Source organism: Psammomys obesus, unplaced genomic scaffold (assembly GCF_907164565.1).
Source record: "Psammomys obesus unplaced genomic scaffold, mPsaObe1.curated_primary_1811, whole genome shotgun sequence".
NCBI classification, from domain to species: Eukaryota; Metazoa; Chordata; class Mammalia; order Rodentia; family Muridae; genus Psammomys; species Psammomys obesus.
The window spans coordinates 15,903,052-15,920,659 of NW_026596091.1; the positions used below are offsets into that span (position 1 = coordinate 15,903,052).

Consider the following 17,608-nt stretch of genomic DNA (forward strand, 5'->3'; position numbering starts at 1 on the left):
TCTTTCTTTCTTTCTTTCTTTCTTTCTTTCTTTCTTTCTTTCTTTCTTTCTTTCTTTCTTTCTTTCTTTTTTTTTTTTTTTTTATGGCTATCATTAGAAACTCTCCAATCTTGGATATTCTCCCCACTAGACAGGTTACATAGACAAAGAAGCAGGAAGTTAGTCAAGAACAAGTATCACGTTAGAATGTATGATGTCATATCTTATTCTTGGGGCTTGGTAGGATTACATAGCAAGATCCATACAGTGTACCATAGCACAGTATCTGCTTAGGTGTACTCTTTAATTCTGGTAACTACTGTTAGTGATTCACTTCCTTCTATCTGTGGCACAGACAGTACTAACCTCACCATGTGCTTAGTGCTTAGAGAACTCTCACACTGAATGACAAAGTCTGGGCTTTCCTTCTCAAGTTTGCTTTGCTTTGCTGTGATTGACCAGCCTGTTTTCTCCCTGTGTAATGCCCCTCCTTTGAGTTAAATAAATTTTTTTTTTCAGTCTGTCTAATCATAGATCTTGAATCATGGCCTCTGTTTTACTCTTTTTAGGATGTTTGCTTTAAGTGTTCTTTCTTTTTGCTCAGCTCATACACTGGGTTTATTGACCCTTAGGAAATTGCAAACGTTTTACTGGTTTCATCTACAGAAATGGCACTGTCATTCGGCTTGACCTAATAAAAGCATTTACATTTTAATTCCTCCTAGACGTTTCCATCAAAGCAGACTAAGTCAGGTGAAGTCTGAAGCTTTCTCTTCTTCTTCCCTAAAAAGGCCTGGACGTTTATAATTGGTTTCCTGTGTTCAGATTCTAAGAAGGTTTTTCTGGAGGCCATGTGTCTCATGTGTATTGTACCATTTCTTTCTTTACGTGCTCAGGCTGGCATTAAACATATAGTATACTCTGTGTATTCATAAGTATATTGAAGATGTTAGTACTTACTGCCCATTATTCATTAAAGTGGCCAAAAGATATAAAATTAGCACATTTATGTCGTTGCACTTGGCATTTTAGTAAACCGATGGTGGATTACAATCAGAATGCTGAGTAGTTGAAAAAAACAGCACTTCTTTCTGTTGTACAAATGACATTTAAAACATTAGGGAAGTGTGCTTACTATTTATCCTTAAATATATTTACTCTTTTTTTATTATTTAGAAAGTAATTTGGAAGTTAGCTGCTCACATCTTCATGTTTGCCAGTTCTTGTCTCTTTATAGTGCTTGAATTCTGGGTTGGTTATAATTGTTGGGTACATATATATGTCTGTTTTCTTCCTAAATATTATGCAAAAAAAGTTTTCCAAGTTTGTGTCTTAGTTTTCTTTAATGATTTTTCCAAAAATCTTAAACATCTAATAATTTAAATATCTGGTTTTAATCATAGGAAGAAAACTTTTCTCCCTTTAGATGACCATTATACTAGTCTTTCAAATATGGACCAAACTAGTTTGGATATTAGTTCTTATAAAATTCTTCAGCTTTTTGAAATTTTTAAATTTTATTTGGAGTCACTATATGAATGATATTACCTTCAAATACCAAAATTAACATATTTGTCTATTTAATAAATGTATATTCTATGTACTCTACAATACAGGGTTAATTTAGATATAAGTATGACAGAGAACTAAAGTATTTTGTTGCTGGTCAAAACCATCACAATAGCTACAGTTCAGTGAGTGCTTATTATCATGTGTCAGTGCTAGCTAGCTCTAACAGCAAGCTGAGTCTAGAGAGTTAAAATTAGCAATTTGCTCATAATTTTAAAAATTAGGAAGGTCACTCTGCCTGTTCAAAAAAGTATGACATAGAGTCTAAGAAGCTATGGACTAAATGTCATTCCTGCTCTGATTAACTGCTGACCATATGTCATTGTGAGTGCTGAAAGAATTCTGGCTTCTGTGAAACTAAGTTTGTCTTGCTGGCACCTGAATGAGCCTTCCTTCATAAAGGACCATGCTGTCTTTAATGGTGTTGCCACATATGTCCCAGCTCAGCTTAATTACCCAGTATTGAACAGTTTCTGTAGACAAAGTACTGTTCCTGGAATGGTCACTAGGAGATACAGAAATGAATGACCATCCTGCTTTCAGACCTTTCTTGGGGTTTAATAAGGAAGAAGGCGATCTGCACAAGAGATTGTGGTACTTGCTAAATGTGTTACAGAAGCCCAGAAAGACAACAGAAACACATAAATGGATAGCTTCCGTGCTTTCAGTTTGGAGTTGGGAGGCATTGGAAGTGTCCCTTCAAAGAAAAGCCAATTAATGGAAAAGGAATGGGCCGCCTTTCACAAGGGAGTATTCAGCAGTGTGACAGTCAGAAACCTCTAATACTTCGTTAGTCTCTTGAAGATCTTTGGAGGGGTTAATGCTCATAATCTAGATGCCTCCCAGTTTTCGTCACTGTCTTAAAAGTAATTCTCATGTTCTGGGTTCTTTCAACTTACTTTCTAGAATGCTTAGAAAGCAAGTTAAACTTGTTTCTAGCCTTTTCAAAACATGGCATAAATATCTTTAGTCTTATAAAATGATTTCACTTGTCTTATTAATAGAATCACAGAGGCTGCAAATTTGAAGTTTACCTGCTTCATCATTGGTTCTCTGTTAACTTTAACTTTTAGAGTGTGTGTGTGTGTGTGTGTGTGTGTGTGTGTGTAAGCATACGTAAGTGTGTATGCACACGTAGACCAGAAGCTGTAAGATTCCCTGGAACTAGAGTCACAGGCAGTTTTATGTGGCCTTTGTAGATCCTGGGAACTGAACTCTGGTCCTCTAAAAGAAATGCAAGAGCTTTTAACTGCTAAGCCATCTCCCAAGCCCTTTATTTATTTATGTATTCATTTATTTACTTATTTATGTGAGTGCTGCTTTTGTTTAGCTTTCAGTTATGGAAGCTTAGGTTGTATTTTAGGAGAGAAGATTAATTTCTGTGAAACTCTTTGGAGATAGAAATAATGCTTTTATCACAAGACCAGCTATTTCTTGTGCTATCTCCTTTTTGTCCTATACTTGGAGACGTCAGACTGCTTTCATCTTCTGGTCCAGGTGAAGTATATTCTGAAACCTGAAGTCATTCTTAAAGTCATACAATTATTTAATATTTTGTCCTTCGCCTGTTCACTGTGTGTGTGTGTGTCCTTGTTAAATGTTTGTACTTGCTTATATACTTGTCTTTTTCCTTTATAGAGACTGAACTTGAGGTCAGAGCCTTGGACTTGTGATTTATTCAGGTGTCTTTGGGACTAATAGGAACTTGAGGAGAAGACAGTTTAGAGTGTGGCAGTGTTAAGTTTAATATTGATGATTTCACTAGAAGTACTGCAAAATGCTTAAGTGGTGACAGCTGTAAGGTAACCTGGAGCAAGAGAACAAGGTGGTAGAATTAGGCCATGATGTTGTATGAGTTGCCAAGAGAGTCCTGCAAGTAGATCCAGGGGATGCCCTCATTAAGGATGTTGTAAAGAGTTAAAAGGCCAGTGAATTGGTTAGAGACCTATGAGAACTAAGTGATACACTGAATAGAAGAGAGGAACACTGTATAATTAGACAGCTCCATAGAGAAAGGCAACCTGAGATCATTAGTCATTGTAATGTCATCTCAGTAGTATGTGGACTCAAGGATGGATCCAGTTGCCAATCTGAAGGTGAGAAACAGGGATGAAGTTGCATTGAGGACAGATGTTTTTAGTAGGTGTGGTAGAAGGAGATGAAACAGGATAGCTTGTTTTTTAAGGGAAGAGAAAGAGGTGGTCTTTTATGGAGTAGAATGTATGTGAATATTGGCAAGGCTGAGTGAGAGACCTAACAGAAAAAGACATTGAGATGCTGGCTTGCAGTGGCAATTAAGGAAACAGAGTCTTATTTCAGGAGTGCAAATAATGTAAGAAAATCTTGAAATCAGAATAGGAATATTCGGGGAAGCTAAGGTATGTCAGTCAGCTGTTTATTACTGAGACATATAAGTTATTAATGAACCAAAACTTTTTTGTAGGGGTGGGGTTTGGGGGGTTCTTTCTTTCTTTCATTCTCTCTCTTTCTCTCTCTCTCGCTTTCTTTCTTTCTCTCTTTCTCCCTCTCTTTTTTTCTTTAAAAACAAGGTCTTATGCAGCCCAGGCTGGCCTAGAACTTGCTATATAGACCAAATGGACCTTGAACTCACAACAGTTGGACTACCTCTGCATCCCCTGCCTCCTGAGTGTTGGAATTAAAGTTGTGCACCACTATGTGTAGCCTTAAGAACTGTTTTAATTGTTTTCCAGTGGGCATGGGATTGCAAGCAAGCTAAAGGCAGAAACAAGAGAATTACATCAAGTTGAAGCTAGTCTAGTGTACATACCAAGTTGTAGGCAACCTAGAGATACATAGTGAGACCTTGTCAACATGCACATGTGCTCGCGCCCTCTTTCACCCCTGTCCTCAATTAGTTAAACATGCCTTTTTTCAATATTGCTTAACCAGATGGTTTGTCTTTTTCAAGGGGTCTCTAATTAACCAGATGGGTATAGTAGGAGGATCAGAGAATGCATAAAGACACTGGAAAGTTAGCTTTTGAGGGAAGCAAGTATTGCTAAAGAGTCTGGTGGCCTTAGAAGTCAGAATGTGTGGCAGGATATGGTAAGACTGACGAGAAAAGTACCAGAGAGGAAATCTGAGAATAGAACTACTCTAGGCGATAACTTTAATGGGTGGCACTGGCCTTCAGTAGCAGTCAGAATACAAACCAAAGTGAAGGTCAGGAATGTGGGAGTTGGGGTGTGGGGGCAATTTAAAGGAGAAAGATTGAAAATATAGGAATAGCTTAGAGGATCATTGGTGATGTGATGGATTAAGTTACATTCCTACTACCCAGGTTCTTTGTACTTTATTGAGTTAACCATAAATCCAGTGTTGCCTATTATCTTCTTAAAATAAAGCTTATATTTTCAGCCAGACTACTTGAACTAGCATGAAAGCAGGTATTGATTTCTTAAGCTCCTTAACAGTGTCTATAGCTGGGAATTGCAGAAGACCATCTACAGTCCAACTACATAAAAAAAAAAAAAAAAAAAAAAAAATGAAGACGTGAGGGAAATGTCTCCTCCTCTTAGTTTTTTGTTGAGTTTGAAATACTGGGCTAAATCTTTGAAATACAGACTTTTCAGTTAATAAAACAGAAAGCTCATGTTAATTTACAGAAAGGAGTTAGCCTCCCTCAGTATTGCCAACTTTATTTTTGTGAGCCTGCTCAGTGACATAATGAGCATCCTGTTTCCTTAAGCATTTAAGTGTAGGTTCTTGTGAATTGACAGGATAGAAGCTCTTAAGAACTGAGTAGGCCGGTGGAGCAGCTGGTGTGACATTCAAGTGTTCATGTTGCCTCTTAGCTCCTGAACAGAAGGGAAAAAAACACTGTTTTAATATAGAAATCTCTTCCTTGACTATAGCTGAAAATTTCAACACCAGAGAGACTAGGAAATGATAGAACATTTGGTTCTCATATTTAACTGGAGCTATAGTATATTCTTATATTTGGTAAATTGCACAGATTACATAAAATTAACTTTATTTTGGAGCTTTTCAAAAGCCCCTCCAACCAAGAATCTTAAAAATGAAAGATTTAAGATGATTTAGAACAATAGAATAGGAAAAAACAAAGTATAGTTTATCTTAGAGGTGTGACTAGAAGGTAGGTGTCTAAATTAGTGCATTTTGTTAAGTTTGTTAAAAATCAATGGTGTTTAAACATTTTTAATTTGAAAAAAAAAAGTATTCACAGTATTTGTGAAACATGAGACTTAAATAGAAAAATATCAATGTGCTTGGTATTAAAACCAAAACTGTTCAAAGTACCAGCTCATAAAATAGTTTTAAAAGATAGTTTGCTTTAAACTATGCAAATTAAGAATAGCATAATGCAGAATCGTGAGTAATTTGCCTATTTTGTCCAGAAACTTTTGGATCAAGTGGACATCCAACAGTTAGTTTATGCATCAAAGTTCAGGTCACAGTCTCCTAGAATAGTGTTATACCAGAGAGACAGCAAGCTCAGTATCCCCACTATCCCAGAAGTTGGAAATGTACACTCTCACACTGTGCACTGTATCAATAGAAGAAATTTTTGAGGTGGGGCCCAGTGATGCTCATTTTAAGAGCCTTACAAGCATTTCTAATAGGCACTAAGAAACACAGGTCTGCAGTACGTAGCGATCAACATTAAAATTTATCATGGTTTGTTAATTCTGTAGGTATATCCCTGCATGATTAGAGATGTGGGTTTCACCAATACACTGGATAAAATTCTATCAACTTACCTGACCATAAGGCAAACAAGTTCTTTAGTTATTGTCAAGATATCTGTGCTTTGGATCACGGACATTAAAATTTTTATCATACACTCTTCTTAAGTGCTGTGTTGTCACGAACAAGTAGTTTGTGCTGGAAGTGGCAGTTATCAAAAGCCCAGAAATGTGTTTAAATGGCCAGTTTATACCCCTGCTTTGATTTAAGCTGGCATACACTTTTATAGATTAAAAGTTAATGAGAGTAAAAGTTGCACTGGGTAGGGAGATAAAGAAAATGATTTTTTCACACTTTCTCTGAATCAGATATGTGTATTTTAATTTAATCGTGAAATTCTGAAATAAGAGAAAAACAAACAAAAGCCTTGAAGTTGCACTTGCAAATAATTTTTTATTATCTAAGAGCCAACCTCATTTTCTGTGACTAAACTAGATAAAAACAGCTAACCATATCAACCAACCCTGCCCTGCTGATTCCCCTGACAGTTGTTCAGAGAAGCAGAGGAAGCTATGGAAAGTGAAGACACGCAACCAGAGATGATATTGTGGTGGGAACTAGAGTACAGTAGTAGAGAATTAAAACAGCAGAACTTCAAGAGTGGAGAGTGGTGAAGAGTAGCAGAAGTGGCCAGGATGTCAAGCAAGGACCATGTGTGCTCCTTAAGCTCAGAAACATGGGAATCACTGGTCACCTAGAAAGTGGCTTCTCTAGCACAGGAGAAGCTGGAATGGAATACGTTGATTAGAGAGAGAGAGGGGGAAGGTAAATAGGAACAGCATATTTTAAAGCATTGTAGCTATCTTGAGTTGAGGATTTGATTAAATGGCCTTCAATTTTTTATCTTTGGCTTGGATATGTTGGGTGGTTGGTTGCTTGCTTTATGATTTTCTGTGGTTTGTGGTTTTGTTGTTACTGTTTTTGTTTTTTTGAGACAGGGTTTCTTTCTGTAGCCCTGGTTGTCCTGGAACTCACTCTGTAGACCAGATTGGCCTGGAACTGACAAGAGATCTGCCTGTCTCTGCCTCCAAGTACTGGGATTAAAGGTTTGCAGCACCACTGCCCAACATATATCTTTGTTTCTTAGGAGCACTTGCTAAGTTAATTCCTGTACTGATTTGATATATTTTTATTTGAAATTATTAACCTTAACAATTTATTCCTCAAATAAACATGCCATATCCTCCAGGCTTTATGAAATACTAAAGCTCAAAATTGTTGTTTGGCCTGCTTTCAAAGATCAAGGAACATTGTTCAAAACCATTGGCACTAGCAGTGTATAATTCATTTGAGACTCTCTAAAATGTATTATGTATGTATCCGTGCATGCATGCGTATTTGTCTCATTATGTAGCCTTACTGTGTAGACCAGGTTGGTCTTGAACTTACTGGTTTACTCGCGCCTCTGCTTCCCCATTGCTGGGATTAAAGGCATGTGTCATCATGCACAGCCTGGAGTACCTTTTAATTTCTATTGTCTAAAAGGATTGAAAGGGAAATAAAAATGATACATCTTTAGTACCATGATGGCTTGAAAACTCCTTAGATGCTAACTTTCTCAGAAATCATAATGTACTTAGCATATATTGTAAACATGTTGTAGGGTTTTTGTTGTTCTGTTATTTGAATTGCTATTTGTTGCAGAGCTGCTTTTTCAAATAGATTATTGCTTCAAGGCACAAACCAACAGGATTTCTACAAAATAAACATCGAACCCTCACTATATCTCAGACACAGATGAGCGTTAAAAATCAATAGGACAGATCCTATCCTGAGGTCACAATTCATTGGGAAAGATACAGACAGGTAACTGAGATCATTACAGCTGTAAAGCTGTGACAAGAGAGCAGGTTAGGTTCTCTTCTGTTCGAATAATCTGCCCCCACCTACTGCCACACACTTGCTGAAGCGTTCATGTTCGGCTTACAACTTGACACAGCTGCAACTACTTCTACAGTACCAAGCCTCTGCCTGGAATAGTCTTCTGGAAGAGATGTAAATTACTGAGGGGAGAGAGAATGATGGTCACAGATCTTTTGGGATTGATTAATCAGGCACTGTGAACAGTGTTGGTTTTCTGCTAGATGATTTCTATATAAATGAGATCCTGCTTGGTAAATTTCTCTCTCTCTCTCTGTGTACACGTACATTCATTTAATACGAATTAACTTCTCCAAGCTATGGGAAACTTTGTCTTCTTTTATATGACTGTTTTCTTTAAGTCCTTTGAAAAATATAAAACAGGAGTTCTCAGTAATATTAAATTTGATTCTTGTTTTCCTATTTGATTACTTGATTTAATGAAATAACTTGGATGTACTGTAATTTGTAAAGGAAGTTTCTGACCATTCATGATTTTAAAATACGTATTCTCTGAAACTAGTATCAGACCACACGCTGTTTCCATGGTTACATTTATATCTAATAGTTGGCAGTAAATATTGAAAAAAAATATTTCAGTTGTTGAAAGATTTCAGATTTTAGGAGAGGAATCTGGTGAAAGTGTTTTTGTGCTAACCTAACGCAGAAGTAGCTGTGGAAGTAGCGTGAAGGGTTGTAGATTGTCTTACTGGGACAAAAAGATAGCATAGAGTGTGTCTTCTTTTTTTTGGTAATTTTTCAGTATAGTAGCTATCAGTCTTGTCTAACATGGAGTAATTACCCATCCCTCAAGGGACCCTTTAAGGCAGTGGTTCTCAACTTGTGGGTCACGACTCCCTAGGCATTGAATAACCCTTTCACAGGAGTTGTCTATAGACCATTATAGAACAGATAATTTATATTACGAAGCATAACAGTAGCAAAATTACAGTTATGAAGTAGCAATAAAAATAATTTTGTGATTGCAGGTCACCACAACATGAGGAACTGTATTAAAGGCGCAACATTAGGAAGCCCCTCTAAGGGGCTGGGATTCAGGTTCACACTGACTTGAGTGTAATTGAGGAAGACTGGCTGTATCAAGTTGGTTCTCTAGCTTACAGAGCAGCTATGGATAAAATGCTGGCTACCATGAGAAACAGTTGCAGAGGTTGCGATTCTCTTAACTGCCTGTCAGGGCACAAAGGAAATAGACTTGATTTTATGCTAAGACATGTGTACATGAGTATTCCACACATGCTGAGAAAGAAGGAGGGTGGTAAAAAGATAGAGTTCTCTTTACACATTCTTTTGTGAGAAGCTGTAATCCCAAACTATTTTTGGGTTCTTTGATCTATCTAATTGTTAAATTTAGAGTGTGGTGGCAGTCATTCACTGGATGGCAGGTAGACCTTCACATAGCATGTTGTTAGGAAGTGTACCCTGATTTCAGTGTTAGTCATTTGCTCTTGTTTTAATGATTCAGTGTTTAATACTTGCATTTTTATGATTGGTGATCAAGCATGCTTGGCTTCACTATCTGTAAAATAGGAAATTGGATTTTATCTTCCATATTTCTTAGACTGTATGACTCTTTCCTTCATGGCTGTTAATTAACGAAGTGAACACTCTTTAGAGCTTGCTTATTGTTAATATTATGCTTTAATTCATTTTACAAAATATGTTACTCCAGAAAATTGGTGATTATGTGATTAAGCTTGACACTGTTGACATGATAATTCTGATCAATACAAGTTAACACATATTTAGCTTTAATAAATTGGGCTTTGTCTTTCATATATGTTGGTGCATTCTTATATATATTTGTAAAGTTATGTTTTGAATTAAATATAGGATGATCATATATGTGTATCAATTAAATTTAGGCTCTTTCCCATCTGTCTGTTTGGATCCTGATCTTGTTATCTAACATATATGTTGATTACCAAGCTCTAAAGATTGAATAACGCTCTAAAGATTGAATAAACAAAGTGTAATTAATAAAAAAAATTAAGATAAAAAAATTCCCCTAAAAGAAAAGATTGAATAAACACAGCTTTCACATCTTCAACTCACTAGCATGCATATAGAATCATGCTAAGGGTTAGGAAGCCCATTTAAAAGGTGGTCTTGTTGCTGATGTTCTTATTTCAGCACGTGTTTCCTGTTTCGGCTACAGGAATCTCATGTTAGTGTATGTATTGAAATCATTTCCAAGAATATTTTATATGACTCCATATTTAATTTCATAAGTTTCTTAGCTCTTCTGTATTTATTTTAGTTTGTGTAAATGGTTCTTAAAATCTCGGACTACCTTCATTGCATCTAGTTAGCTTTTGTAAAACCTCCCCCATGTTCTTTAAGTCGGTTTACAGTGGGGAAGAAGGAATTGAGATTGTGTCCCTAACAGCGCTGTCTCTGCACTTCACTTAGCTGGTGGGCTTCACAATCGCCTGTTGTGTTCTTTTGTGTCTCTTCCCATTCGTAGGAAAGCTTATGTGTGGGAAGAATCCATTTTATTTCCCCATTTGAAGATTATAGCTAGTTTTGCCCTGTGCCAGGTTACAGCTGTCTATTTCTACAAAACCCCAGACTACCAATCGTGGTTTAATCAGAAGTGTCATTTATTCTGAGATAAATTATATGGGCTACGTACCCTAAATAGAGTGTGTTGTGTGCTTTCTGAGACATCATCTTTTCTGAGGTCTCAGCTTCCACTTCAGGTTGTTGGGTTTTGTTTGTCTGTTTGTTGTTCTTAAGTTTTTAAAATTAAAGGTGAATTTTTTTTTTTTGAAGAACAAAGAGAATCAAAATAGATGATCCAGTTTCTGTTGTATTCTATTTGAAACCAAAATAATTTGTCACTTATATGACTGTAACTTTAAGGCTAACAAATAAAGAAGTCTTTATTTTTGCCATTGGCATTTTTGCCAATCACTCACTTAGGTGAATGAATTAATGAAGAAAACAACAGAAGGAGGTAATAGATAATCTAGAAGGAAAAAGCAGCCTGATATGTAATTTGTGGACCATTGGTAATTTAGGTAGTTTACTTTGGAGAGTGAGTGTTTTGCATTTCAGTCCTCCTGAATAGCCTTTTCTCAAACTGTTTATTTAGTGTAGTGAAACTGAACATAATCATGTACTCAACCAAAGCTCTGTGGTCATCCAGTAATAGAAACTCAACTTCTAAGATCAAGTTCTTGATAAATTGTTGAAAAAAATCAAGGACAGGACAGAGTTTACTCATTATTTAAAGCAGGGCCGTAAACGATGTCCTGGGAGTGCCATGTTCATCCATGTGTGCCCCTATCCATCATCTGTTCTTACACGCCTTCCCTGTTGGCTCTCCTGTTATGGTTCTCTCAGATTTAAATTCAGAAAGAAGAACCAAGCTGGTAGGGTAACACAGAGGCAGAGCAGAAGACTTATTGTCAGTCTACTCAGGTCTCATTCACATTTCTGAAGTGGGGAGAACATGGGGAAATGGTTTTCAGTGGAACCAAGTTCGGGTTTAGTAAGCACAGGGGGAAGGCTGTTGAGGTGACAACAAAAATCCACAACAGTTTCTGCTTAGTATTGATTTGATTATATAAATCATTTCATTTGGTAATATTTGACTGCTTTTTGACCAACAGGAATGTCCATTGTGACCTAATAATGTGAAAATTTAGTGGAGGCCATGATGTTAGGGTAATGAGCATGGCATGTCCCTTCAACTCCTAGCTCAATTATTATCCCTTTTCTTAAAGAGCATCCAATGAATAACATTCTTTTATCTTATTTAAATCTGTACAGAGAAAAGACAAATATTGGTACCTAAGAATAAAAATTGTAAGTGCCACCATTGCTTCCATAAATGAAGATGCTTAGCAGTCTGCCCTTCGTAGACTAGGGCAGCTCTTAGCCTAGGGCAGAAAGTGGTTCCTTTTTTGCAGAGGTAACAGTTAATGCAGGGACATGCCTCATATATGGTCAGAGTGCAGAAAATAACATTCAGCCTTAAATGGAACATCTATATCAATAATATACACACATAATCACACACTAAAAGCATTACAAAAAGAGTGGAAGGAATTTAAGAGCCAGAAGATGAGGAAGAGTGTCATAAAGCACTGCCATCTAGATAATGACATTGCCATTGCAACCATGAAAACACAGCAGCTGTGAACAGTTGTACAAGATAGGTCTCTCTGACTTTTCACCATGGATGTGGGGATGTCTGCGAGGCTGTGAGAGCTAGTACTGCTAACAGCTACCGCAGTGGAAAGGGCATAATTTTTTTTCCTGATAGAGTCAGTAGCCACTGGGGTGAGAGAAAGGATACAGAGGAACAGGAGGGGGGATACCAGAAGGTAGTGCGGGGAAGGGGGAGTAGGGTCATAGCTGAAATTAGTGTGTGTGTGTGCGTGTGTGTGTGTGTGTGCGTGTGTGTGTGTGTGTGTGTGTGTAACTCAAAAAATAAGAATAATAATGTTGCTACTGATTAACACCAAAAGGAAGATGATTTTGTATAACCACAATGATATTCTAATGTTGCACCCAGAGTGGCACTTTTCCTTTATTCCAGTCACTTTAAACAGCAGTGGCTTTCTTTATAACTTGTAATTCTCCTTATTAAATTTCAGTCTAGAATACATAGGATGTACAGCTATGTCATTCCTTAAAAAAAGAAAAAAAAGCAGAAAGGTTAAGAAGCCTGTATGTTGAAAATACCTCAGGCAGACCATCACTTTCATGGGGGTAGCAGGCCAGGATTTAGATGAACACATACCCTTGTCACAACATAGGCAAGAATCTTAACTTCATCTTTTAGAATAAATAATCTATATTATGGCTAATATAGTATTCTAGCCAGCAGATTTGAGTATGGAAACTGAAGGTTATCAAACAACTACACTCTCCCTTTTTTTTTTTTTTAAGTTGGTTATTCTAATAATTGGTATGAGTAGATAGGATTTGACCTAGGAGATGAATAAAATGGCAGTGATTGGGCAAGTGTAGGGTTTATGAAGCAAGAGGAAGAAGGTAGTATAAGAAAATGCCGTATAGAATCTATCACTATATGCTCTTGCAAATTTAGCCAGCCATCCTCAGCACAGCTGGTATAAGTGCCTAGCTTTTCCAACCAGCTTTTATTCCAATAGTTGTCAGAATGTTCCCTGAACAGACAGATAGCACCTATATTTTTTGGGTACATGCTTAATTTACTGAACTTAACAGTCTTGAGATATAGGTCTCAGCAGGTTGTTTTTATAAGCAACCCTCCATTTGACTTTGATGATTGCTGAAGTATGTGGACCACACACCAGGGTATACATACACCCTTCTAGTAATTTCATAGATGAAAAGTAATTGTACTTGCCAGGATCTTTTTCCATTGCCAAACATTTTATTAAATATTTTAGTTGTTAGATTGCTTAACAGGCAGCAAGATTGATTCAGTTAACTGAAGCTTGATCTTGAATGCCTTTAAAAACAGTGCAGTGAGGTGGGTATGATGGAGCATGCCTTTAATTCTGGCACTCAGGAGGCAGAGGCAGATGGATCTCTCTTCCAGGCCATCCTGGTCCAGGGCAACGTGGGAGTGGGGAGCCTATGTTACACAGAGAAACCCTGTCTTGAAAAACCAAAACCAGTGGCAAAATATGCAAGGGATTGAATGCAGGAGATATTATTATAAATAATAATAATAAAATATATATGTATAAATATATAATATATAAATATATAAAATATAAATAGATAATATATAAATATATATAAATAAATATAATATATGATATGATATAATAAAATTATTATAGGAAGACTTAACCAGACTCAGTGACTGAAACAGTTAAGGATGTAATCAAAGATGATATGCATTCAAATCCAGATAATTAGGATAATGATAATCATGGAAGGGTGTAGTTATCAGGGAATATTATAAATGCAATTTTTAAACTTCTGTAAAGCAAAGGACAGTGTCATCAGAACAAAACAACAGCCTACAGACTGGGAAAGGATCTTCACCAGCCCTATATCTGACAGAGGGCTAATATCTAGAATATATAAAGAACTCAAGAAGTTAAACAGCAACAAAACAAGTAATCCAATTTAAAAATGGGGTACAGAGCTAAACAGAGAATTCTCAATAGAGGAACATCGAATGGCAGAGAAACATTTAAATGTTCAACGTCTTTAGTCATTAGGCAAATGCAAATCAAAATGACCCTGAGATTTCACCTTACATCCATCAGAATGGCTAAGATCAAAAACTCAAGTGACAACACATGCTGGAGAGGATGTGGAGAAAGAGGAACCCTCCTCCATTGCTGGTTGGAATGTAAATTTGTACAAACACTTTAGAAATCAATCTGACACTTAGTTAGAAAATTAGGAATAGCACTTCCTCAAGATCCAGCTATATCACTACTAGGCATATATCCAAAATATGTTCAAGTATACAACAAGGACATTTGTTCAACCATATTCATAGCAGCTTTATTCATAATAGCCAGAACCTGGAAACAACCCAGATGTCCCTCAATGGAGGAATGGATACCAAATTTGTGGCACATTTACACAATGGAATACTACTCAGCAATTAAAAACAAGGAAATTATGAAATTTGTAGGCAAATGGTGGGAACTAGAAAAGATCATCCTGCGTGAGGTATTCCAGAAGCAGAAAGACACACATGGAATAATTTCACTTATAAGTGGCTATTAGAAATATAATATAGGATAAACATACTAAAGTCTGAACTCTTAAAGTAGCTAAGCATGAAGGAGGATCCTGGGTAAGATGATTAATCCTCACTCAGAAAGGCAAATGGGATGGACATCAGAAGAGGGAGAAAACAGGGAACAGACAGGCGCCTACCACAGAAGACCTCTGAAAGACTCTGCCCAGCAGGGTATCAAAGCAGATGCTGAGGCTCATAGTCAACCTTTGGGCAGAGTGCAGGGAATCTTATGAAAGAGGGGAGAGATAGAAAGACCTGGAGGGGACAGGAGCTCCAGGAGGAGAGCAACAGAATAAAAAAATCTAGACCCAAGGGTCTTTTCTGAGACTCCAACCAAGAACCGTGCATGAAGATAACCTAGAAGCCCTGCACAGATGTAGCCTATGGCAGCTCAGTATCCAAGTAGGTTCCCTAGTAATGGTAACAGGTACTGTCTCTGACATGAGCTCAGTGGCTGGCTCTTTGATCACCTCCCCCTGAGGCGGAACAGTCTTACTAGGCCACAGAGAAAGACAATGCAGCCAATCCTGATGAGACCTGACAGGCTAGGGTCAGGTGGCAAGGGAGGAGGACTGCCCCATCAGTGGACTGGGGGAGGGACATGGGAGCAGAAAAGGGAAAGAGGATGGGGTTGGGAGGGGACGAGGGAGGGGCTATTGTTAGGATACAAAATGAGTAAGTTGTAATTTATTAAATAATAATAATAATAATAATTAATTAAAAAAAGAAAATAAATCCAATTTTTGGCACATTAGATGAAGAATTGACAGTTAATTTTAGGTGCTTTAAAAAAAGATGACTTGAAAGTATAGTAAAGAAATTAAAACTGTATTTGTTTGTTGCTCATACTTTTATTATCTATTTCATTTTTACATTTTTTATATTTCATTATTATACTCATCTTTCTATTGTCTATCCTGGTCTACTATAATTTTTGGTTCTAAAAATAGAGTGACATAGATAAATTGAAGCAGTGAGAAAATGAAGTAACAGAAAAGATTAAGGCGTAAAAAGCAACTCTAGGTAGATAGAAGTCCAGAGGTGGCAACATGATTGAAACCATATGGAAGAAAGCTTTAGAAAGTGAGAGGACAATGGAACATCAAGGGAGCCAAGGAGTGAGGCAGGAAATGCAGTTAGATGAAAATTCAATTTCTCTAGGCCTTACTGTTCTAGATAGAGTAACTGTTAATTCTAATAGTTAAGTGAGAGGATGTCTTTAAGGCAACTAGCTAAGTTGGAACTAATGCACAAGCAGAAAATTCAGTCATGCTGTTCATTTTCATTTAATCCTGAGTTCTGATGACTAGATACACAATTTTTATTCAGAAGTTACACTGTGATCCAAAACTGTAATTTACGAATATCTGTAACTAATGTACTTTGTTTAGCTACCTGGTGGCATTTAAGAAGTGTGCTTACGTGCATGCATAACACTCGTGGGAATGAGCCATTAACATCTCAATCTTTTCTTTTAGATGTGTGCATCTCAGGATTGAGAGGAAGAAACAAGACATGGGCCAGTCGTCAAGATACTTCTCTGGGAATTGTTGCTGCTGATAATCTCTTTTATAGAGTCGTACAATGAGTGTTTGGTTTAAGGAAGATTTTCATATTTAAAAGATTTTCATCTTGGAAATATATCAAGTGAAATTTTCATTCTTTTGAGAAACATTTTCCTGCTAGTAAATTATCCTTGTAATGGGCGACATGGCAAACAACTCAGTTGCATATAGTGGTGTGAAAAACTCTTTGAAAGAAGCTAATCATGATGGAGAGTTTGGAATTTCGCTCACAGATCTGCGGGCTCTTATGGAGCTCAGGTCCACAGATGCATTACGAAAAATACAGGAATGCTATGGAGATGTCTATGGAATTTGCACCAAGTTGAAAACATCTCCCAATGAAGGTTAGTCTGATTGTATTGTTTAACCATTGGTGCAGAGAACAGTGTTTATCAGCTCAGATGGAAACATGCTTATATTGTCTTGACTACTGCATTATCATTCCATGATTTTAAGATTACTATGGTTAGTGTCTGTTAACCTGCACATTACAGAATGGTGAGCAGAACTATTTTGTCCTTTTGTCTACATTAGCGCTCCAGTTTACAATAACAAGTTTGCCCTTCACTGGAGATACAGAGAATAGATCTAAGAGCAGTACCCCCCAGGGGATTCAGTGGAAATAAACTGCTCACTAGCCTTAATTTTGCCTGTGGCTTAAAATAGTTCTTACTTCTAGTAGCCGTCAAAATTGTTTTAGCTCATGGGACTTAATCTAAACTTTTAATAATCAGTTGACGAGGTCTGAATGCAAGATTAGATGACACTAAGTTTTTCACTTAGTAAACATTTATGTGGTCAGATTATGTTGAATTGCCCTATGTTTGAAAATGCTTTACTGTCATGAATTCCTTGTCTTATAGTATGGACTTTGCTATATTATGACCTTTGAAATGATCTGACAAAGTTAGTCTTATTGTTCATAAAATTAAGAATACAAAGTTTCCCCAAATTTCTGAGAAGAAAGTGAACAACTAAACTGAATGTATAGTATGTTAGTATCATATGCTTAAAGAGAGAAGTTAATGGAGAGGGGAAGGGAGAAGTATTGGAGGAGTGTATGCCAGCTTTTGTGACATCTTAAGCAACAGCACTGGACATGAGGATAAATGTTCAGTGAGTATGTTTTATTTTAGTAGGCTTAGCATTTTTTTAAAGTTTATATTGATATACATTC

General features: G+C 36.8%; 1 protein-coding gene across 5 annotated transcripts in view; it reads left to right on the plus strand.

The window, feature by feature from the left end:
- Atp2b1 (ATPase plasma membrane Ca2+ transporting 1) overlaps positions 1-17,608 on the plus strand; it is a 113,529-nt gene that overhangs the window by 37,964 nt on the left and 57,957 nt on the right. For all 5 annotated transcript variants that reach the window (XM_055628000.1, XM_055628001.1, XM_055627999.1 and 2 more), the window contains one exon: positions 16,345-16,775. In XM_055628000.1, coding sequence (XP_055483975.1) covers positions 16,568-16,775 — 208 coding nt within the window. In that variant the 5' untranslated portion in view covers positions 16,345-16,567. The remainder of the gene's footprint in view (positions 1-16,344; positions 16,776-17,608) is intronic.